The 17,793-nt window shown below is 40.6% G+C and overlaps 1 protein-coding gene across 1 annotated transcript in view; it reads right to left on the bottom strand.

Moving 5' to 3' along the window:
• Positions 1 to 17,793, bottom strand: part of WRN (WRN RecQ like helicase) — a 2,579,924-nt gene that overhangs the window by 2,009,181 nt on the left and 552,950 nt on the right. Inside the window, 1 exon segment of the mRNA XM_044059154.1 lies at positions 5,513 to 5,588. Coding sequence (XP_043915089.1) covers positions 5,513 to 5,588 — 76 coding nt within the window.

The following is a 17,793-nucleotide window of genomic DNA, read 5'->3' as shown; positions in this document are numbered from 1 at the left end:
TTTCTGACATCCGTAAAATACTGAGGCAAGAAAAACAAAATATTCAACTTGGAAAATCTCAGAACGCCAACCTGCACTTGCAAAACTGCTTCTGCATAAGTGTTAGGACTGCAGCAATGTGGGATGAAGAACATCACTTGGAATGTTTTCAGTAAGCACTTTCTCCGAGCCATTTCTCTTTATCAAATTGTCTTTCAATGACATGCAAGCCAGACACAAAACTGCTAAGGGTACCTTGTTTATCAGAAAGCCTTACAATATTCAATATTGTTTTTCATTCACATACTTTGGAATAAAACTTGTTACTGGATAATGCCTAGGGTTTTAACCCAGTCACAAGCATGGGAAAAAGCAGCATTTTTCTTTTGTCACACACTCAACCAAGACCCTTCCTCTCTCCCTCCATCTACTCCCCTCTTTTTTCATTGCAGTGCCTACATTTCTTAAAACTGAACAAAGAAAAAGAGAAAAGGGTGGAAAAGAAAAAAAATCACCAGTTTATATTAAATTCCCATGCATTTTAAACTAAAAAAAAACTTTACTTCAGGTCTAATTGGCTTTGCATTATCTGTAAAGCTGTCACACCTGGGAAAACCTGATTGTTTTCAGTGAACATTATGTCCTAGCCAATTTCTCTGTTCTTTTTTTCTTTTCGCACAGCCAATCCCATACCACCAGACTGTCTCCAGTTTCTATTTATCAGACTGTCCCCATGGAAACATGAAGACCAGTTGCAGAAATGCTACTTAGTACACTTACATGCAACTGCTAGAAAACAAAATGCTCATATTATTCAATATTCTTTCATTTAATTGCTCTCTCTCTTAAAACAAAGGTCCTTAATCAGTCATTTCCACATGCAAGAATGAAAAAAAGCACATTAATTTGCACTTTATGCCTTTTTAACCAGGCTCCTTTTTTTTTTTTTGAATCATTGCATTACCTATATTTCTCTAAATTGTACAAGAGAGAAGGGGAGAGAAAAAAACACTCCTTTACAATCCCCATTACACTTAAAAATAGCATCAAAGAAAACCATGCACCACAAATACAGTACTAATAAGAAAAAGTGTTTTCTTTACTTATAGTTTCGCCACTCTCTTCCCCAAAGCATTTTTCGAACATTAATGACATGAAGTACAGCATGCACTTTACAGTCCCCCACACAAACACATTTTGAAAAAGTCCAATATTCCCAGATTTTCTTGTTCTGTCATATAGCACAAATATAATCTGCACTGCAATCCAACATTAAGTTACTGATTTTATTACTGTTCTCCATCACCAAAATCCTGTCTCTGCTTCATTTCCAATGTACTCTCGATTCTTCTAGTCAACTCACATGCTCCCTTCCCTCTCTCCATATTCAGTTAAAATACTGGAAAAGGTTTCACAGGTACAGTCTCTCTGTGGTCTTTATTACTAGAAGAACAAAAAGCAGAATCTCCTTCTGTTCACAGATCAATTTTTGTTGGACAAGTGTTTGTATTTCCTCCATAGTCATCAAAATGATTTTGTCCCTCCAGGAAAGAATATCTTGAAGAAAGCTGGATATAGCAGTTTGAATCTTACATCTGCATCGCGACATTTTCTTAATACAGGAATGAATTTACTTCTCTTTTGTCTGAAGTACAATGAGTAATCATTCTCCACAAACACTATCTTCCACTTTTAGTATTTTGTCCTTCTTCCACAGTTTTAAGACTCAACTCCTTCTGCTGGTAGGATTTCATCCTTAGTATTATAGATCTTTGTTGCTTTCTTATGGCTAGGTTTGGAGCATACACACAATGTGCCCGTTGAACAGTTCCCGCTGTGAAATACCAGTCCAGTTGCTTATTTGTGCTTTCATAAAATTAATGCAGTTTGTTCCTTCCAGCTTCTCGTGTATAGCTGAAAATCTCAGGTTTCCCCTACATGCTCTGTCCTCTAATTTTATTATTGTTTGAAACATCTTTTCCTGAACAGTCTCATATTCAGCCCGCCTTTCCTTCATTTTGACCTCTGATTTATGCAGCTTTATCACCTCATCTGAATATCTGTTTAAAGTTTCTTCCATTTGTTCCAGCCTTTTGTTGTTTGTGTCGATATACTCTACCTGTGTTTTGTTTATTTTAACCAGATCTGTATGCAGTTGTCATATATCTTCCTGCAGGTTACTGGAAGTCATGTCTGAAGGTTGCATTACTTTTTGCTGAACAGCTGGAGAACTCTCCCCTGGCAGTGTTCCTTCTTCACATTTTGTAGCGTTTTTTTTTTCTAGGTCTTCTGTGTTTCTTTTTTCATGGCATCCAGTCAGTATATTTATTAACCAGTCACTAACATTTACCCATAAACATAAGTCTACTGGCCTTCTCTGCTGAGTTTCTGTTTTCACGCTGGGAGATCCAGAAACAAGCTGCTACTCAGTGTGCAGCCACTTGGAAGTCCATCTGGAAGGGATTTTTACCTCAGACTTGGGGGTAAACAGAGAGAATCATGTAGCAAAGCCACTGGCATGCATCTGTACAGGAGAAAATGTTTGACACTGAAGAGAAGGAAATGAGATCTGAGGAGATTTAAGCATGCAGAGCATTAAAGGACACGAGATGGAGCTTTGCAGCTGAAGATTTTGAAGTGTCAGCTTTTGACACAATCAGATTCAATAACCCCACAGGGTGAGGCAGATGGAAAAGACAAGATCCACAGTTCCATATCCTATTTGTGTTTTACAAGGGGGTGGTACAAGGCGGGTTTACAGTTGGCTATCTAGTAAGAGTACAGACTACAAAAGATTATCTAAAATTAAACTCATAGGGTGGTGTGCCTATGAGTTGCTCTACACATAATTAAGCACTAAGGAGATTTCAGAGGAAGGTTTTTTTTTTTTTGTTAACAAAAGTTTCAGTTCAAAGTGCCTGTGTCTATACTGGCAACTGTCAAACCCTGAAGAGCAGCATCATGCAAAAGTGCCAACGTTATACAGGCTCAGAAACTGACTAATCAAAATGGCTCTCTTACCAATCACCAAATTGGCTCTCTTACCAATCACCAAATTATACTGGAGGCTGACTAGAGAGATTTTCAAGATCAGAATGAGATCAGACTACTCCCTACTGCCACTTAGAGTGCATACCTAATCATTATTAATGTAAAATCAACTGTATTGTAGCAAAAAGTGCAGAAATACAGTAATCAACAAGCTACTACAATAAAACACTGCATAAGGAATGCACACAAAGTACAAACTTCAGCAACAAATGACAATAAATGTCATGGACACTAAAATGGTTTAATGTGAAGAGACATAGCAAATACAAAAAATTATGTTGCCATTCTTTGTTGAAAGTGAACTGATAAGCAGAAAAACGCTCAATACCACCCAAACCAACAAAATATACAATCTGTTCAGTTCACTTACATGTGAGATTAAAGGTGAGTGTTACAATGGCATTTAGGCTGTTTGTAAAACTAATTTCACTAATATAAGGAATAAGAAAAGTGGGGACGGACAAGAACAACTAAATCAAAAAAGCAGTCTCAGTGATAAAAAGATATACAAGGATATAGCACAACAAAGTTTTGTGAGGGCACTCTGCATTAGGAAGAAGTTGTGATCTTGCCCAAAAGCCCATGCCTTCACACAATACTTTAAATTTCCAGATATCACTGGGTGGGTTTCAGAAGGCATTGTAGACCCTACACTCTTCAGTTCTGCCTCCAAACAATATCAGCAAATTGCAGTGACCAGCAAGAATACAAAATCATAAACTTAGGAAATGTAAAGCATTATTCATCTGCAAGGTGGGCTGCATGATAACCTTAATGTAGGAGGGAAATATGGATCAGCTGCTATCTACTTCTCTGAAGTCAAAGCAAACGTAAAAGGCTTTTGGCGGACCACGTCTGCAGGTACAAATCAGGCATGATGAATGACTCCCCTTAAATATAGAAAAATCCCCTTCAAAAGGACTTGAAAGACAGGAACAAGAAGTATGGATGAAAAAGATATCTGTATGACGGTACAGTGTGAAGAGAGGAAGTTAGGGGGTGACAGAGGAGTGAGGAAATGATGATGAAAAGGGAAGAAATGTATAACTGAGGAAGAGGTACATTTGTGTCTGCAGTTGGTGCATAGGTGAAACCTCTGTTACTTAAGAAATTACTTTGTGTTCTTTGAAAGGGAAGACTTATGTTCAGACTGAAACCTGGGAAAAGTGAGAATGGAATTTAAGTGAGGAGATACGGAAGGGGAAAGGCCAACATTTGGAAACATTATCGCAAAGGAGTGATGCTTGGAGTCTGGAGAGTTGCAAACTGGTGGTACTTGTAGGGCACAATCTTAGGTTGCATGAGATTTTTCATATACGAAGGCCAAAGAATTTAGGTTAGCCAGCTTAAAGACTATGGCTGCAAGCAATAGTGTGACTCTGAGGTGCAGTGGAAACCATTTGGCTTTGAAATGTATGGAGCAGTGCGTGTTCTCTTTTAGGGGAGAGAAGAGTGAACCTTAAACATTCTTACAGTTAAGAGTGTTTGGAGGTTCCCTATAGTAGATTTTGAGACAACAGGTAGGACATACTCAAGCTGAGGTAAGACCGCATTAACAATTACTGCTCTCTCTCTTTTAGGGACAGAAGAAGAATATTGAGTGTTTGGAGGTTCGCTATAGAAGATTTTGAGACAACAGGTAGGACATACTCAAGCTGAGGTAAGACCTCATTAACAATTACTGCTCTCTCTCTTCTAGCGACAGAAGAACATTTTTGTACACTAAAAATCTTATGAGTGGTTTCTGTAAAGTTCCTGAAAGATTAATGATGTAAGAACTGACTAAAGAATTAAGGAGAACTAAGAATATTGATGCAAACTTGTCCACCTCTGGGACAGTATTTAAGTTCCCATGGATAAAGGTATCCAGGTGGATGTCCTTTTTCTAGACTTAAGTAAGGTATTTCATACTACATATGATGTCATGCAGATGAATTACAAATTAAAAATGATACAATGGATTAAAACCATGCATGTCAATAAGGCAATCTAAAGTGTTGTTTTATTGCACAGGAGGAGACTGGGTAAGGGAGTTCTGCTACAATCCCACACCCACACCCATCACATCTATATATCCTAACACTAGACTCCAGATAAAAGATAAGATAAAAGTATATACCTGGTGTACACTGCGGGTGATCACATGAAAGCAATAAGCCATAATGCACTACTGAAAAAAAAAAAGAGATGGGACAGCAACTATCAGCAACACAGAGGTCTTGCATGACACACAGTATGAAACACCAATGCTCCAGTTTACAACACAATGCCCACCTGCTCAATGAGCAAAGTATAGTTCAATGCAAGAAATCTGTTGAAGAATCAAAGCAACAAGAGAACACTTCAGCAGCACCAATCAATCATCTTAGCAACATTACACAGCAGCAAAATACTAACACTGATACACATACAGAAAACAGCATTTGTATGTTGCTTTATTAATGTACCAGTCTGTTGAAAACAGGTTTTGAAAAATACTCACAGTTTAAAACTGTAATGCCCAAAATATGTCTTCAGACACTTAATCTGTTCAGAGTCTGGTTCCGGTAAAGAAGCATCTAATTTACAAGAAAAAAAGAAAATTTTATAAACCTCCTGCACATAGCACTGTTAATGGAAGCTAGCACAGTCGCCACACAATAAAGCACAGTATAATTTAATTACTCATACTATGTCATCCATCTGACTGTATCTGAATTCAAAGAAATATCTCCATCACTGAAATACCCCTGCATCACTAGCATCTGCTGTCTATCACAATACCACATGTATCTCTTCCCCTCACCTGTTACCACAAGCATTACCTTGTCATAATGTTTTGTTTACCAAAGAAAGACAGCATCTGTTAATTCTTATGTCAGGAGGCATCAGCTCATAATTCTGTAATGATAGTGAGTTAGCTGACCTTGTTCTGGTCAAAAGACACTTTCCATTTCATGGCCCAGGGATAGTGCATGAAATCCTGATGCATATATGTCACCATCTACCTTTCTTCTCAGTGTATTGCAGGATAATTAGCAATACACGCAATGCCTCAATCATATATTCATTCTTACTGGACATACACACAACACCCTAATTTGTGCACTGGACAGCAGTGATTCCTGCTTTTTTAAAACTTCTTCCAAAGCAACTTGTCTGTTCTGAAACTCAAGTTAACACTTTCACATGTAAAACTCAAAATGTTACAAAGATCCAGGATACGTTTTGAATGAAGCAAAGCATTAGAAAGGAGAATCAATCAAGTTCACAATCCTTGTTTGAAGGAAGCCCCTCTCATCTTCCTTGGTGATGGGGGTGCCACACTTCTGCTATCCAGGTACTATTCTGATAAACCATGGAATCTTTGCAGGTTGATTAGGCAGAAATATGACTTCAAAGTGACTGCCTTACAAAAACTTTTCAGTGTTTTCAATGAAGTGATCAGAACTGCAATGTGCACGTGAACCTCAGTGAATTTGACTATTCCAGTGCTATGTTGCTCATAGTCATGAGAACAGACACTAAATATTAGTTCACTGATTATGTACTTTCTCAAACTTTAAAGCAATACAATAATCTCACTATTGCCAGAAGTACAGCACAAATAAAATAGTGCAGCTTGCCCTCAAAAACAATAAGGTATAAGGCACAGCAACCCCACTTAGAAAAGCTTAATGTATGCTCAACTTCTGCATGTTAAACATTATTCCAGTACTTTTTAGTTCAATTTTAGGGCATACAAAATGAGGTAGCACACCTTTTATAGTCCACAATTACATAAACCCTATCTTAAGTTTCTCAAGATTAATATCAACTTAATGTTGAACTACCAAGTCATTGCAGGCAACACAGTGTAAAAACACCACACTCGACTCAAAAAAATGTGTATAAAACATGAACTTCTACATTCTCATTCCCTAGGCAAATTAATGGATGCATGTCTCTGAACAGTATAAAATAGTGTTCATCACTGGAACGCATGCAGTCATATTAAAAATGCATTAACAATTTAATCAACACAGAATCACAAGACTACTTCCAACAACCTTAATGAAGCTAAACAATGTGCAGCACCTGTTACTAAGCAGTAATTTATGCCTCATGATACTCTGGAGAATCAAATCCAAGAGTACATCTGTTTCTAGCCTGGCACAGGGGACAGATTCTCATCTGCAATCCAGGTGACCAGGATTTCATTAGCAGCTCAGGCAGTGGAGGAGCTAGTCAGGGATGGAGAGAAGTGAAGGGGCATGACCCAGTCACTTCTCCTGGGAAGAGAGTGGTTATTTACACAGACATTGTTTTTTTTTTTTTAAGTATAAACTTTAAGAGTACTGAGGATGGCTAGGGTTCACTCTCTCACTCACTGATGGTGGAAGAATAACCTTGAGCTTAACCCAAACAAGAAAGATGTCTTACTGTCTGATAGCACTATTTGCTCATTACATCCTCCATTGCTTTTACCTCAGATTAAATGAAAAGACAATACTTTTGGAATACATGTTCCATGAAATGGCTGTAATGCTTCGTTACAGAGTGACACTGGGGGGACCAGGTGATGTCTGTCATTAAGAATCCTATTTCTTTCTGAAGAATATCACTTGGACCAAGCACCTTATATTTTTCCAGTGCTCTGGCTATGGTGGTAAATACTTTGATCCTTTTTCACCTGGATTACTGTAATAACCTTTACCTCGGGCTTAAAGATGGAAATCTGGCATAACAGAAGTGATATCAGAATTCACCTGACAAAATACTGACTGGTAATTCCTGGCATAAAGGAGACTGATGGGGCCACTGATACATTAGGGTGTCTCTGGGTGACTGTCCCTCCAGGGCTAGGATAAAGTAGCCTCTGCACTTGGTGCTGGAGGGAGAACCAAACAAGTCAAAGCAATGTTAGCCCAGGTGACTGAAAATTTTGTGAGCCACTGATGGATTTTGAAACCACTCATGAGGCATTAGGATGGACCTATTAGCCTGTATGCTAACCAGCACAGAGACAAGAAAGGTGTCTCAATCTAAGTTAGCAAAAAATTACTTCCAGGTTGGTCAAACAGGAGGATGCCATGTAGTTCAACCATGTGCAAGTTACCTTAAATAAGGTCCCTTATGACATATTAGCTAGCTATAGGTCACCAACTATATTTCAAGAGTCCCGCAGCTCTTACCTATATCTATAAGAGGCAGTCAGCATCCAAACAGATACTTGGTTCATGGGTGACCAACTACCCTTCTACAGACTAGGAAACGTACACTGCCTCAAACTCACAGGTACAACGCTTCCTGGACTTAAACACAAAAACCCTGGACCAGATAGTGCGGGCTCCAACCAGAGGATCAAATATACTGGGTGTAGTACTCACCAACATGGGAGACGCTCTCCCTAGTATCACTTCCTCACTAGTGAGGTTGGACCACAAAGCTGTCTCCTTCAAAATAAAAATAAATTCAGAAAACCCAACTAAACCTGTAACAGTTAGGAACTATTCTCAGGCAAACTACATCCTATTAAGCAGCAGTTTTTTTTTTTCAAAATTCAAGGCTCTCCCAAACCCCCAGACCACAGTTACTTATAAATTATTCACAGAAACTCTGTACAAACATGTAAATGGCTGTACAGAGGCCATTGTATGTACCAGAAGCATGCCCAAAATAAACACCAAAAAAACAAGCCCCACTTATGGAATCTCACCTTAACAGATTACATAACAAAAAGTCAGGACCAAAATCAGAAAGAGCAACGATCAAAGAAAATAGCTTTCTGATTCAGCTAAACAAGAAGAGATCTAATTAAGTCTAACACAGCCAACTACAAGGTCAGGATAGCCTCTCAGCCAAAGGACAATACCGAGCCTTCTTCAGCTACATCCAGAACCTTAAAAGTAACAAAATAGTGTGCTGAACTGGTGGTTAACTGCACCACTTTCGCTGATCAGGGAGAAATAGCAAATCCAATGACTGATAAATTCAGCTCTAACTTCACCCCTCACTGCTTCCCCCCCTCCAGCATACTTCCCCCAACTATGAGCAGAGATTAGGTTTTGACGGCGTTCGCCAAGGCCAAAAAAACACTGCCTCAATGGGCCCCGACAATATCCCTGGTTGCCTCCTGAATACTATAAAGTACAGCCTATCAGTACCACTTGAGGTACTACAACTACAGCCTCAGAAGGGATTACGTACCAAGTGAATGGAGGACCACAACAGTCATCCCTCTTCATAAGATATGACAATCAACAGACCGCAAGAACTACAGACCCATCAGTCTGACAAGTCTAATATGCAAAGCCATAGAATTAATCATAGAAATGATCAACAAGGGCAGTGGCGATCTACATATGTGGAACCCATTCCAGTTTGGCTTTATTAAGGGAAGGTCATATCCCTACTTAACCTGGTTGATTTCTTTGAGAATTGTTGACAAACTCTCTGAACTACACAAACTCCTACATAACTTGCTGGATAACTCACAGATAAGACTCAAGAAGTTAGGATTGGTGACACCACCTCCACCAAGAGATCTGTCATCAGCAGAGTACTTCAGGGCTCTGTGCTAGGCCTGCTCCTATTTGGCACCAACTTCTCAAAAGTCAAGGCTAATGTCAATGGCCTTTGGCTCACCAGGTTTGCAGATGACTGTAAATTGGGAGCTACTGTAGATTCTTCCCAAAACACAGTCTTGCCAGAGGGTCTAGCACAGACAAATGACTGGTGCAAAAACTATGGTTTAAAACTTAATGCCAAAAAATGCATTATAATTCCCTTTGGGGAATTGTCCACCCAAGTTAATTACTCCGTAGATAAAACATCCCTAAAAGTCGACCCAATAGTTAGCGATGTGGAAATGTATGTGAAAAGTAAACTGTCCTTCGACCATCATGTAGCAAATACACAAAGAAAATCTTTCTGTTGCCCAGCTCATAGGTAAGGGCATGGCATCCAGGTCTAAAGAAGTTATAGTACTATTTTAATCAGACTTCACCTGACCCATCATTGAGAATAATGCCTCCTTTGGCATATACTCAACTATACACTTGCAACAGTTGGAATGCCCACAAACGTTCCTCACCAGGACAATCCAGGGCATGAATGTCCTGTCCTATATGTATCTCTGTACTTGGTATTTTACAGGCTGCAGGGAGGTGATCTATGCATGACTTATAAAGTGCCCTCAGATCTAGACCTGATGGATCTTTTTGCACATCCACAAAACAACCGCTTTAGAAACACAAGGTCCAAGGATGTGAACTACAATTGTGACATAACTAGGACAAGCTGGAGGGACAGATATGTGACCCAAAGGATCCCTGTGTTAAGGAATAGGGTTTCCATCTATGTGAAGCAGAGTTCATTCTTAACCCTACTCAGCTGAAACCTTGACCCTTGGATGGGAAATTGCAGATTCACCCCTGGTCTGGCTCTCAAGTCTTTGATGGAGAGAGGCTTTCAGTAAGTAAACGCTTCTCCAATTAATACCCCACACACACACAAATCCCTTGGCTACCTTCTTACTAACATAACCCAAATAAATGTCCAAGGTACTCGGGGACAAACTAGGTTGTGGTGCAAGGCTAGGTTTATAAAGGCCATAGTGGTCATCAGCCTAGTAATAACCTATGAATCTATGTGGAGGTACATATTCTGAACGTCTATGGAGCACATTCAGTTGTTTGACTTGAGACAGGGCAAAATTGGCGACACCAGCACCATTCTGAACTGGGTCTTCCTTACACACAGTTTTAGGCTGCCAAGATCCAGAATCAGCCAGTGGTCCTTGTCATTCTTTGGAACCAAAGGAATCTTTAATAAACTTTGACCTTCTCCTGGCTGATGGGAAGGCTATTTTTGGAGGAAGGTAGACACCTCTTGAAATGTTGTCTGTAGTTGGTGGGGAGGCACCTGTTTTTAGTTAAACACAAGGAGCAAAACAGAAGCAAGCAATTAGTCACAAGTGGTCAGACTATTGCATTTTGAATGAATTATACCATGGTCCTCTCTTGCATTTCTAAATCTACTAGCTATTTTTTCACCATTAGCAAATGTTTTCAGTTGGAGACAAGTGAATTAATCAGGAAAGGTATGAACAGTGTGTTCTGACTGATATGTAGAAGGTACATTATGATTAGGGTATTGAGTGAAATGTACAAGGTACAGTGTAATATACATGTAAAGATACACTGGCAAGCAATTCATTGAAAAATAAATTAAGGAAGAGATTAAGTTATACAAGTAGATACTTCCTCAACAGACTTAGTATTTTAATGCATTTAATATAACAATGCATGGATTTAGTTTATTCACTTTAGCCAGTGCATTTTTTTCTTAAGGCTAAAAGTTCATGTTTACTGAAAGCATACAAAATGTTTTTCACATCTGGAAGAAAAACAGAAATAACACAATCTGTGTAATACAAGCACAGACTAACACACACTTTTGGCATGGGTAACCTTAATTTTACAATAGGTAATTCCTGTAGCGCAGCCATCCATTTAGGGCAACTTTTCCTATTTGCAGTGCTAAAGAAAATGTTGATAGCTTTGTGTGTTTGTTGTAAGTTATAAGGGATAGGGGTCTGAAAATCTAATTTTATTCTTGTTTGAGTGTTATATGAAAAGCAAAAAGGTTTGAAAAATGTGACATGGGTCCAACTAGAGATAAGAAGCAACTACAATACGAGGTCAGCCTACCAAACATTAGTTTGTACATATTAGCCAAAAGCTGAAAATATACATTCAAAATAACTGCTTTGCACAACAGGTGGGAATAAGAGCTTTTTATCATAATGGCTACTTACTGCAAGGCTCTCATTTACCCAGTCTCCGATTCAATGCTGGCAATCATCTTCAGTCCAGGAGCTCCACCTTCTCTACCCATAACTTCCTGCTCTAACTGCCTCTATTAAGATCAAGTTTACCCCATAAATGCTCCTAGAACCATGGTTCAAGGGAAAAGAAAATGTATGCACAAAATGTGCTGAGGGCATTGTAAAGACCCTCTTACACATTTTCAAGGCCAGTCTGCATGATCGGTTAGGAGCAACAATGGAAAAGGTGACAATATGGATGGGACAAGGAGTGAAGGATGGTTTAGGAGGACAGATGAAGACAATATGGATCTATAGTTAAGGAAAGTGCAAAACTTTTGTATCTATTGTTGTCTTTTCCATCCTTCACAACCAGTGGGTCAGAATCACCAGCCAGTATTAACCCCAGAATTACCCTAAGAGAACATTCTGCAAAATGCTGGAATAAAAAAAAGCACTAGATCTAGACTGGATTTCCAGCCTATAACAGGATGCAAAGGTATGAGTATTAAACCAAGTAGCTGCAGCACAAATGTCATCAATAAAAAAACTGATTGAAAAGGGCAGCTGAAGAAGCCACCACTCTAGTGGAGGGAGTTATAGGCAAGCTATCCGGTGAGGGTTACTTTGCAAACAGGCTTTCCAAGTGCTGTTTTGGAAAAGGAATAAGTCATTTTCTGAATTTTTTCACTCTGTCCAAACAGAATGAGTGGTCTATGAATATCCAAACAAAAATAATCCTTTGTTACTGAAATTTAGAAAGAAAACCAGTAAATAAACAGGCTAATTCAAATTAGACTCAGAAGCAACCTTGGGCAGAAAGGAAGGATTAGTCCTTAAGGAAACTCTTGTCTTTATGTAATAGCAGATAAGGAGGAACAGAGGAAAAGGTATGAAGTTCGGACACCATTCCTGCTAACAGCCACAACAAAAAATGTTTTCCATGACAAAAGCTTTAAGGACACTATGACGAAGGAGGTCTAGTCAGAACTTGCAAAATCAGAACAAGGTTCTAAGGAGGAACCAGGTCATTAATGGGAGTATGTAATAAAAAGGTATCTCTCAAAAAGGTCTTGGCTAGCTTAAGAGTGCCACGGATGTATTATCCATGTCAATATGAAAGTTGGAGATGGAGGCTAACTGCACTTTAGTAGTAAAATAACTAAAACCACAGTGAAAAAGGTCAGCCAGAAAAATCAAGGATAGCATCTAGAGATACAGAGAAAGGATCTAAGCCCTGGGAAAAACCCAAACGGAAAATCTCTTCTATTTACTAGCATAAACTCTGTTGGTAGAAGGTTTCTGAAAGGAAGAAAAAATATGAATAGCTCTCTCTTAGAGCTTGAGATCCTTGTCTATCATCAGAATTGGATGGACAATGTGGTTAGCTTGACAGGGTGAAGGGTTTGGGTGAGATAGGCCTGAAGGAGGAGAACACAGACCCAGAGCTGAGTCCAGAACCCAGGTTGAGTGTAGTGAGAGTGATTGCAAAGGAAAGAGAATCAAACTTGCTGTGGCCGGAACAGGGCAATGAAAATGACAGTCACCCTGCAACAGGCTGCTTTCTGAAGAAACTGACTGTGACAGGAGTCTGGGATAGGTGTATAGTAGACCTGGGGTTTAAGCATGTAGAAGAGCATCCCTTGAAGACTGCCCCCTCTAGTGGGATAAAGCATAAAAACTGCTGCATTTCATGTTGAATGGGGAAGCAAAAAGGTGGCAGCAAGGGGTGACCCAGTGGCTGAAAATTGACACTGCTATTGCCAGATTCAGGGACTAGCTGTGAGGGAGAAGACCATGTCTGCTCAGACTGTCTGCCAGGATGCTGGATTTCCCCAGGATGCAAGTTATGATCATGAAATGTTGACAGGACACCACCCACTGCCAAACTCATGGTCTCTTGACACAGGGGATAGGACAGCGTTCCTCCTTGCTTGTTCAGGTACAATAACCACTGAAATAATGTCGATCTGGATGGGAATCACACCTTTAGGGCAAAGGTCCTGAAAGGCCTGCAACATTATAAGAATAGTGAAATGAAGACTGGCCTCAAAATGAAACAAGGTGTCTGGAAAGTCTTGCTCTCGAAATGCTCCCCCACCACAGAGGGAAAGCATCCATGGTCACTGCGGCCTATGGATTGAGAAGAACAAAAGGTCAGCCTACTGAGACCAGAAGAATTTCCAGCCACTATCAAATGTATTGATGACAGTCATTTGTTAGAGCAACTAGGAAGTTCACAGAATGAGTCAGATAGGACCAATGAACTGTCAAAGGCTGAGGAAACCTTTGATTCTTGCTGGCCCTCAGTGGAAAAGAAAGAATTTTTTTTCCCTTTCTTTACTCTTAACCTTGGACCACTTTTCCTTGGATCTCTCCTTTTCCTTTCTATCTAGCTTCTTGCTGTGGAAGGGAGAGGAAGAAAAAGCAGCTGAGGGGCTGGAGAAGACCTGTCATGACCAGCTTAGTCTTCCTTTCATTAAAAGCTGTGGTGCCAAATGTGGCACAGACCTGACACTCTACATCCAAGTACAAAATACCCAAACTGTAGAAGCACCTGTCATGGGCATCTTGTGGTGACAATCTCTGACCACAGTTAACAAGCTTCTTAAACCCCAAACGTTGTCCATAACATCTAAACGGGAAGAAAAAAACAGAACCAACACCACCACAGCAACAACAAAAGCTCAACTCCAAGATAAATGCTTCAGAGAAAAAAATATCACTACCAAATATTTTAGACATCAAAAAACTACAACTGCACTACTAAATACGTTAAATACCCAATGATTACCTTTACCTACCAAAATACTACCACTATATTATTAGAGCAAAAGGAAAGGCTTTAAAAAAACACACATACCTAACATTACCTACGAAGAAAGAAGAAATTATGCCTACCAAAAACTTAACTAAAGTGAAAAATAACACTACACATTAAAGAACTACCACATGACAGCAAAAACTACACAAATCCGAAGGAAAATATCCACAAAGGATATGCTGTTGCTAGAGCTCTCAGACCACGATCTGAACTTAATGGTGGCAAACAAGATCAGAGGAGAGGTTGTTACAGCAGGGAGTTATGGCTAGAAGATGCGGAGCTCTTGGACGGAAGACTGAGTACCAGTGTTGGATACAAGTTGGATCTGATTAACCACAGGTTGAGGTGGATGGAAAAAAGACATTACCTGATTTTATAGTTTTCTGGCAAATAATTGAGGACTGAAGTCACTAAATAATGGCATCCGTTTGAATTTCAGACTTCATATCCTTCAGAAAATGTATGCTAAATCAAAACATGCTATTCTGGCAACTTTCTAAACTTTAAGTAATGTAAGCAAATTGCAATTTTACAGGGGATCCATTTAATAGTAATGAGCATGTGAATTTGACAAAGAAAGGGTTTCAGAGTGGGCATTCAGCAGAATATCATGACCAAAGGAAAATGGAAGTAATAATACTGTTTTTGCTAGAGGGGCTCCGATAATCATAGAAAAAGGAAAAAAGACAATGGTAGATTTGTGATAGCAAGGGTTACTAGCAGGGGAGGAGGATTATACTGTCATGTGCATTCCATCTAAAACTTTTAGTTATGTACTTACCATAGCTTCGGATGTATGGGATCCATCTCGCCTACATTCATAACTGATGGGTTCGGAGCCGATCCATCGGCTCCGACTTGGCCACTATATACTAGAACGAAGTCTCTAATTGGCTGGGCTACCCCTTATCTCAGAATGCACCACACCTGCTTCCCCAGATCTTGTTTGTTCGCTTTCATACCTACATCCAGACACAGAGACATACCAGCAACTGTAACAAACTAAAGTCCTTCAAGAGAAAAACTCAGTAAGTAGCAACATTCCCTCTAAATCCAATGGGAATGGGGAAGGAGGGCGGGTACGTATGAATGTAGGCGAGATGGATCCCATACATCCGAAGTTATGTTAAGTACATAACTCAAAGATGTAATGGGATCCTATCTCGCCTACATTCATAACTGATGGGATAGCGTCCCTAGCACCTAAATCCCAGGTGGCTCATTGGAAAACACTCCTGAGAACTGTGGAACCAAAGGAAGCTCTACCTCGAGAAGCCACATCTATCTTGTAATGAGAAATGAAGGTGTGCGGAGAAGTCCAGGTAGCGGCCGCACAGATATCATCTATCGATAATTTGGAGTAGAATGCTACAGATGTAGCCATTGCCCTGGTAGAATGAGCCCTGACTGGGAAGGGTAGCTCTTTGCCGGTCCGTGAATAAATGAAGGAGATGCAATCTTTAATCCATTTGGCTATGGTGGTTTTAGCCACCGGTTGACCCAACCTATTTTCTGCAAAGGACACAAACAGCTGATCTGACTTTCGTGTCTGATTGGTCCTACTTAAATAAAAACGCAGTTGTCTGTGAACATCCAACTGATGGAAAATATATTCTGCGCTATTGGAGAATTTGGGAAAAAACACAGGGAGCTCCAAGGATTGTTGAATGCATAAGGGGGATGCTTCCTTGGGCAAGAAAGAGGGATTTTAACTTAAGGGACACTCTGTCTTTGTGAAAGGTCAAATAAGGAGGATTGGAACAGAGAGCCTGAAGCTCTGAAACGCGCTTGGCAGAGGTTATTGCCACCAAAAAGGCGGTTTTCCAATTTTATATCACAAGTAGCTGCTGGTTCAAAGGGGCGGGCAGTTAAAGCTAGAACCATATTCAGGTCCCAAGGGGGCACAGGATGGGCTATTGGGGGCCGAAGGAGCCACGCTCCTTTAAGGAAAGATTTGCAAAGCCTGTTTGCCATTAAGGAAGGCTCAAAAGAGACATGAAAATTAGAGATAGCCGCCAGTTGGACTTTAATTGTGGAAACTGAAGAGCGCAAATGAAACAAAGAAGCCAGGAATTCTAAAACCTGAGGTACTGGGGCGGTAAGCGGATCTATACCTCGTTGCTGGGCCCAAAGAGCAAACCTCTTCCACTTGCTGGAATACAGTTTAATAGTGGAAGGTTTGTGAGAAGAGGACATAATGTGGATGATGTCTGGAGAAAGAGTTATCTCTGACTAAGGTTGGAAGTGGAGTAACCAAGCGGCCAACCTCAAGGACCTGAGGGATGGGTGAGACTGTCCCAACTGATGAGTTAACAGGTCGGGCACCAGGTCCAGAAACCATTGGCCTTCCACCACATACCTCAGAAGGAAGGGGAACCAAACCTGACAAGGCCAGTGTAAAGCGATCAAAATCATGTCGCTTCCTAGATAAATCGCCTTCTGTATCACCTTTGGGAGAAGGGGAACCAGAGGGAAGGCGTAGAGTAGACCGGGGGGCCAACTGTGAGTTAGGGCGTCCTTGGGAATCTGCCCCTGAGAGGGAGTCAGAGTGAAGAACTCCCTGCATTTCGCATTGTGAGGGCTGGCGAACAAGTCGCAACAAGGGAGACCCCACTTGGCGAAGATGTTTGCAGCCACTCTGTCGTTGAGGGACCACTCGTGGGGCAACAGGAAAGTCCTGCTCAGCCTGTCTGCAATCACATTGGATTTCCCCGGAATGTGCGTTGCCACTAGGAAACGCTGGGTAGCAATCGCCCAATGCCACACTCTCATGGCCTCTTGGCAAAGAGGGTAGGACCTGGTTCCACCTTGCTTGTTTATGTACCAGACTACCGACATGTTGTCGGATAGAATCGCAATAGTACCCTGGGGAAGAGCATGATGAAGTGCTTGCAACGCCAGTAGCACCGCTCTCATTTCCAGGATATTGATATGTAAGTGCGTTTCGTGAACCTGCCACGTGCCTTGGACAGACCTGTCCAGATAATGACACCCCCACCCTATCTGGGAGGCATCCGTGGTCACCGTGGCGACGAGAGGCTGAAGAACAAAGGGTCGCCCCTGGTCCAGGTTGGACCGAAGCAGCCACCAACATAGGTCCCGACGGCAAATTTCCATAATCTGGACCAAATGGTTCAAGGGGAGTTCCTGA

Source organism: Protopterus annectens, chromosome 17.part0 (assembly GCF_019279795.1).
Source record: "Protopterus annectens isolate FY-2018-M chromosome 17.part0, PAN1.0, whole genome shotgun sequence".
Classification (NCBI taxonomy): domain Eukaryota; kingdom Metazoa; phylum Chordata; order Ceratodontiformes; family Protopteridae; genus Protopterus; species Protopterus annectens.
This window is presented reverse-complemented; position numbering and strand designations above follow the sequence as displayed.